Source organism: Mus pahari, chromosome 18 (assembly GCF_900095145.1).
Source record: "Mus pahari chromosome 18, PAHARI_EIJ_v1.1, whole genome shotgun sequence".
Taxonomy (NCBI): domain Eukaryota; kingdom Metazoa; phylum Chordata; class Mammalia; order Rodentia; family Muridae; genus Mus; species Mus pahari.
The window spans coordinates 23,312,310-23,318,309 of NC_034607.1; the positions used below are offsets into that span (position 1 = coordinate 23,312,310).

Sequence of the window (6,000 nt, forward strand, 5' to 3'; positions counted from 1 at the left end):
AGACCAACCAGGCAAATATTTACTTTAAAGAAATCTAAACACTGCTAGCCAGTGACCCAGTTCTGGCCGCGAGGTTGGGGGAAGCTCCGGGTGCTGATCCTGCTATAGGCTCCAGGCTCCGGGAGGCCCTGCAACTGTGCCTCCATGGCCTCAGCCGTGGCAGGAAGTGAGAACTGAAGGTGGTACCACACAAGCGTCAGGACCATGAGGGTGGGGGTGGGGCACCCCAGGCACGGTCTGTCAGACTTCACAGCTGTCTTCAAATTCCTCAAGAGAAGACCACAGGGGCTCAGCTGGCTACACCCCTAACCTCAGCAGAAGAAAACAGATCTCTGAGTCCCACAATAGCCTGGGCTGCTCAGTGAGACCCTAATTCAAGCACACAAAAAGACCCATGGAGCATGGCATGGTGGCGTGGCACACGTCTGTGACCCCAGTGCCCAGGAGGCCAAAGGAAGGAAATGGCAACTTCTACCCAAGTCTTAGGGTGACACCGTCTCAGAACCAGACCAGGAAAAGTATGCAGGAGACAATGGCATTTGTGACCCGACTTCCACCCCAGAACCACTTAGAAGCAGAGAGACGTGATTCCGCAAAAGGACATGCAGGGTTTCCTCGGGACACGCAAACCCACATGAGCACACACAGACAGCAGTGAGGCCCCAGGCTGCTTTGAAAATTGCAGGAAAGAAGCAAAGATATCACTGTGAGAACCAGGCTTGTCAACATCACTTCACTGACTTATAGGAGCCCATTGTACAGGTGGGGAAACCGAGGTTAGGGGCAGAGACAGGGGCTGCCGTTTCCAGCCTCTTCTGCCATACTGTAGTCAGCCACCGCATGGGATGTCCCTGAAAGGTGAATGTGGCAGAAACCTTGGGCAGGGTGGAAGGGAGCCACCCAGCTGCAGGCTAAACTCACCTGGCTCAGTCTACTCCCTCTCCCACAGGGCACCGCCATGGCAGGGAAACACAAGAAACCATGCCCCCCTCCCCCTCCCTAAGGGCACTGCCATATCAGTTGCTCATAAGAATTCAGAACAGAAACCACACATGTCCCCAGGGCCCCTGAATCAAACACCCCAGAGGGGACCAGGATTCCCTGAGCTACAACTCATCCTCTGGGTAGTCAGAAGCCAAGGGCAGTGACAGGCAGGGGCTGTCAGCAGCAAGTCCAGAAATCTGAGCTAAGGGAATGCCATTGACTGGCTCAAGTACCTCCCAGTTCAAGCCTTGCTCACAGTAGGAAACAAGCTGTGAGCCGAAGATCCCTTTCAGGTTTGTTAGAGTCCCATTACGTCTGCAGTGAAAAGGGCCTAGGAGGGCCTCTTGCCTTGAGTCACTGCAGAGGACCCAGGCTGCAGAGATCTGCTACAGGAGACTAGAAATAAAATGAGACATCAGGAGCTTTTGGATATGTTCTAGAACCTTCCGGCGTGAGCTGCAGCAGGGCTGAGGCTATTGCCTGAGCTACTTGCCTCTCTGCTATCCTGATGCAAAATGGGGACCCAGAAAGGGCCTGGGGATTAATCAGGTGACAGCAAGGCAACCTGCACTGACTTGTCCAGCAGTTCTCAAGAGTTTACATAGCTAGGGACAAAGTTGGTGGCAAGCCACTTAACCCAGCCACCTACGTCCCCTTGCTTCCTTTCTACCCATTAGCATGTCATCTTTGCAGCCTGAAAAGCCACCAGGGAATAAGGTTGAAAACTCTTGGGACTGTGATCAAAGCTGCGGAACTTCTGATGCCTTGTTCCCCAGGGGTAGGAAGCAAACAACCCTACATTCCAGACTTTCTGCCTTAGACCCCAGAGGGAGCCCATGCAAGGAGAGAAGGCAGAGATACAGAAGACCCTGGGACTTCAGGTGAAAAGACACAACAGCATGGAAGGGGGTGACTTGCAGATGCCCATGGTACAAGGTGAGAAAAGGAAGGCCAGAGACAGAGGACCTGCGTCCTACCTGGCTGACACCCAGCACTTTGGGAATCAAGACTAGGCCTCATAAAGGACATCATATGACTCAGAGAACAGGAGTGCAGGGACCACAGATGACCACCGTGCCCAGACCTTGAATCTTGGAAGCACCAGCCCTAGACACCCCTTCCTAGCTCCCTCATGCTACAAGATTAGAAAGTGGGGCTAGGAGGGGCCCCTGGGTGGAGGACTCTTGGGCCTCTGCATTCCTGGTTGGGCCACACAAAGCTCAGGCGAGGTCTCTGCTGCACACACTTGATATGTATGTGACCTGGGGCTGCTTCTGAGGTCATATTCATGGTGGAGACTAGAAAATGAACGCAGAAAGGCTAGATGACTTGTTCCCCGTCACCCAGGGAGGAAAGCGCACTTTTAGGATTCTACAGTTAACCACTCCATGAGCCAGGATTCTCACACATGATGTCTGGGGACACCTATGATTGGCAGGAGTTAAAATGAGAGCTACTGTTAGCAAGAGAGGAGAGGGAGGAGGAAGGAGACAAGAAAGAGATAGAGGAGAAGGAAGACAGGAAAAAATGGAGAAAAGGAGAATGAGGAGATGGAGGAGAACACGGAGGAAGAGATGGAGGAGAAGATGGAGAGGAGATAAAGGAGGAGGAGATGGGTAGGAGATGGAGGTGAAGATGGGGGAGAAGATGGAGGGGGAGATGGGTAGGAGATGAAGGAGATGGAAGAGAAGGAGAAAGTGAAGGAGGAAGAGTGGAGTCTGGAGACACTGCGCGGCACCCTGCCATGATAGGATTCACAACCCAGAATTCCCTGGTCCAGGGTCCATCCCTGCTGCCTCCTCAGAAACCAGCAGGGGAGAAGAGCAGATGCAGGGGGTTTCTCCACCCATATCCCACATGGGCCTCCCTCACCTTCTCCTCCATCCTCCTCATCCAGGCGCAACTTGACCTTTTTAACACTGACCCACTCACTGACTGGCTCTGGGAACCAGTGTGGGTCTACAATGCCAGCAGTTTGTCTCTGCCTCCAGAAGGGCACTGGGGATCAGGGACACCCTGTGCTAAGAGTCTCACTGGGTCCCAAGCAACAGCAACCTGTATCTTTTGTGGGGTGGGTTTCTGGGGTTTAGAGGTCCCGGAGCACTCTCCTGTCTCCAGGGTACCTCAGTACCCAAGGCCCCCACCACCTACACTTTAGACCTTCACCCCAAACCAAACCCAAACACCTTTTTCTGTTTGTCTCAATATCCTCTGTGTATGGGGCTGTTGCTCCCTCTGCCCTAAGACAAGACTCCCCACTTCCAGCCCAAGGCACAGTGGGAACAGAATGTAAGCCTCAATCCTTGTCTCCCATCAGCTGCTCACTTTGAGTAACAGCTGCCTAAGAAAAGCTAGGAAAAGTTAGTTGCAGAGCTTGGCCACTGAGACAGTGTTCAGGTACCTTGTAGGGCCAGGGTGCCTCACAGAGAACAATCTGTCCCAGTGCCCCCAAGGGATGACAGCTCCTTTCCAGACAGCACTCCGTCAGTGTCTAAAGGCACAAGCCACTGTGCCGTCCTGGTTACCGTCCCCAGTCACCACCCAGTCGCCTTCTCAAAAGAGTCTGACGGATGCTTGATGCCACCTGAACACAGAGTGGAAGAGTGGCCTGTGTTCTCTGTCCAGTGCTGAAAAGCAGGACCTTCCCATGACCGGGAGAAGGGTCCAAACCCCAGCTTAAGTGATATCTGCTGTGTGACTCCCAAAGCTATAAACCCAGACCACAATGTCTATGCCTGGGGCCAAGTGAGGATCCGGGAGTGCACACACGGATTTTCATAACAACAGCTGTCAGATGAATGAGCCATTTTAAAAAAATCACACCCAGTGGTCTTTCTGGGGCAAAGACTACCATAAAGACTGATGCCCACATACTGGGTACTGTATCAGATGAGCTAGGGAGCGTTGGCCAAGCCTCTGTCACACCCAGCTTACTAGCGACTCTTCCCTTGTTCCCACGGAGAGGAATGTGCAAAGCACTACAGCAGGAGCCATGACCTGGGGTCACTGGCCCCAAAGCCACTGTCAACCTCTGCATTCCACAGCAAGCCCCAGCCCACCAGAGTCTGCCCTAATGCCCAATCCCAGCACAACTCACCTTCTAAAGGGTCCAAGGAGCTTCCATGGCAGCTGCAGGCGAGGGGCACGGACCTTAGAAGAACAAATGTGGCATTGTTAAGGTGGGCAGATGGGAAGGGCTGGCAAGAATGGAGGGGTGGGTGAAAATGGGGTCTGGCAAGGATGGAGGGGTTGGCGGAAGATGAGGGGCTGGCAAAAATGGAGTGGTTGGTGGGGACTGGGGAACCAGTGAGGATGGAGGGGCCGGTGAAGATGGAGGGGCCGGTGATGTGCGTGGCTTCTTCTCACTCACTTTCCATGCGGGCGGGAGTCTCCGCCTGTGCCTAACCCTATCTACCTGGTTCGACTCTAACTGAGCCTCCCAGCCCCTCGGGGCTGCCAACATGCCCTGGGTTGTACTTGGAAGAGACGTGTCCCTCAGTGTGCGGTCTCCCTGGGACCCAGCAGGGAACTGGCGACTGTGGTCCACACCTCCTGGGCACCAGTCCCAACTCTTCGAAAGCAGGTTGGTGATTGCCCTGGGGGCTCCCGAGGGAGCCTGGGTAGGAGGCAGCAAAAAGGCCGCTGGGATCAAAGACTGGGCAAAAGCGTGGATGGGGAGGGGATGGATGGGCCTAAGGCCGAGACCCTAAGGGTGGGGCTCAAAATGCAGGGAATTAATGCCGGAAGCTGAGGTTGGGGACAGAGGGGGTTCAAGCTAATCCGGGGAGGAAAGGAATGAGACAAAGGATATGATTTTAGTCTGGCAGGGTATCAAGCTTGGCATGCGACAATGTGGAAACTGAGGCAGAGGATAAGGGCTGAGTGAAGGATGATCAGGCTTGGGGAGTGACCAGTCTTGGAAGAGTCAGGCTGGTAGGGTCATTTGGAGAGGTTCATGCTGCGGGTATCAAGCTTTGGGGTATGAAGCTTCAGGATTTCAGGTTTGAGAGGAGGGTCAACCTGGACTATCAGGCCTTGAGGGAACAAGTTGGACGGATCAAGTTTTGGGGATCAGGCTTGAGGGATCAAGCTGGGAGGGGAATCAGGCTTGCGGGGATCCGGCTTTAGAAGATCAAGATGGAAGAGGATGAGGCTTGAGGGGATCGGGTTGGGAAGGAGGAGGCCGGGAGGGAGGGTTTGGCAGAGACGAGGCTGGCGGCGGCTGGCGGAGGCTGCGCGGACGCCGGGCTGAGCCGCGCTCTGCGATGAAGCTGGCGGCTGCGTCTCCGCAGCGGTGCGGCAGCAGCTCTTGGGCGCGGCCCGGAACCGGCGAAGCGCGGCGACCAGAGCGGCGGGGACGACGAGGACAGGGCGCGCGGCGCCGAGGCGGGCGGACGGCGCCGGCCGGGGCGGGAGGCGGCGAGCCGGGGCCGGACGCTGCTCACCCGAGCGCGGCGCGGAGGACAAGCTGGGCAGGGCGTCCCCGGGGCCGGCGGCGCCTCACACGCGACGCTCCATGCCCAAGACGAGGGCCCGGAAGTGGCGGGCGCGGGGGGACAGCGAAGACGGCGGACACCGGGGGACCCGCCAGCTGCGCTTCCTTTGACCCGGAAGTTGAGCTGGAGAAGCAGAGGCTTTTGATTGGACAACGTCAGGGCAGAACCAACGTCCCTGAAACTCTAGGGGACAATGAGCAGGAGCGTGTTAAGGCCGAAGGCAAGGCGGGTGGCCCCGCGCAGTCTGGGAGAGGACTGCGGGGTGGACACCCCTGCGCCGGTTCTGCTGGCTAACCCGACCCTGCGGTGCCCTATTAAAAATATCTGAGATATTGTTGGTAGAATAGTGGTTAGCAAAGCTGCCTTGCAAAAGGCTGCCCTGGGTTCTAGTCCCCGATGGCTTACACCGGTCATCCCAGCCCTCGGAAACTCTCCACTTCTATCAGGCTAGCTTTGAACTCTGAGATCTGCCTGCAGTGTCTAGATCTCGCCCACACCATGTTTTACTTTTTTTTTTTTT

General features: G+C 55.8%; 1 protein-coding gene across 5 annotated transcripts in view; it reads right to left on the minus strand.

Annotated features, from left to right (window-relative positions):
- Positions 1–5,574, minus strand: part of Dpp9 (dipeptidyl peptidase 9) — a 31,187-nt gene extending 25,613 nt beyond the window's left edge. Inside the window, exons 1-2 of one of the 5 annotated variants that reach the window (XM_029531523.1) lie at positions 4,355–5,174; positions 4,082–4,134 (exon numbers count right to left, since the gene is read on the minus strand). In XM_029531523.1, the coding sequence (XP_029387383.1) occupies positions 4,082–4,134; positions 4,355–4,447 (146 nt within the window). In that variant the 5' untranslated portion in view covers positions 4,448–5,174. Of the gene's footprint in view, positions 1–4,081; positions 4,135–4,354; positions 5,330–5,429 lie in introns of those variants that run through there. The other 4 variants (XM_029531526.1, XM_021218502.2, XM_029531524.1 and 1 more) reach the window with 4 other exon arrangements.
- Between the last annotated feature and the right edge of the window lie 426 nt (positions 5,575–6,000).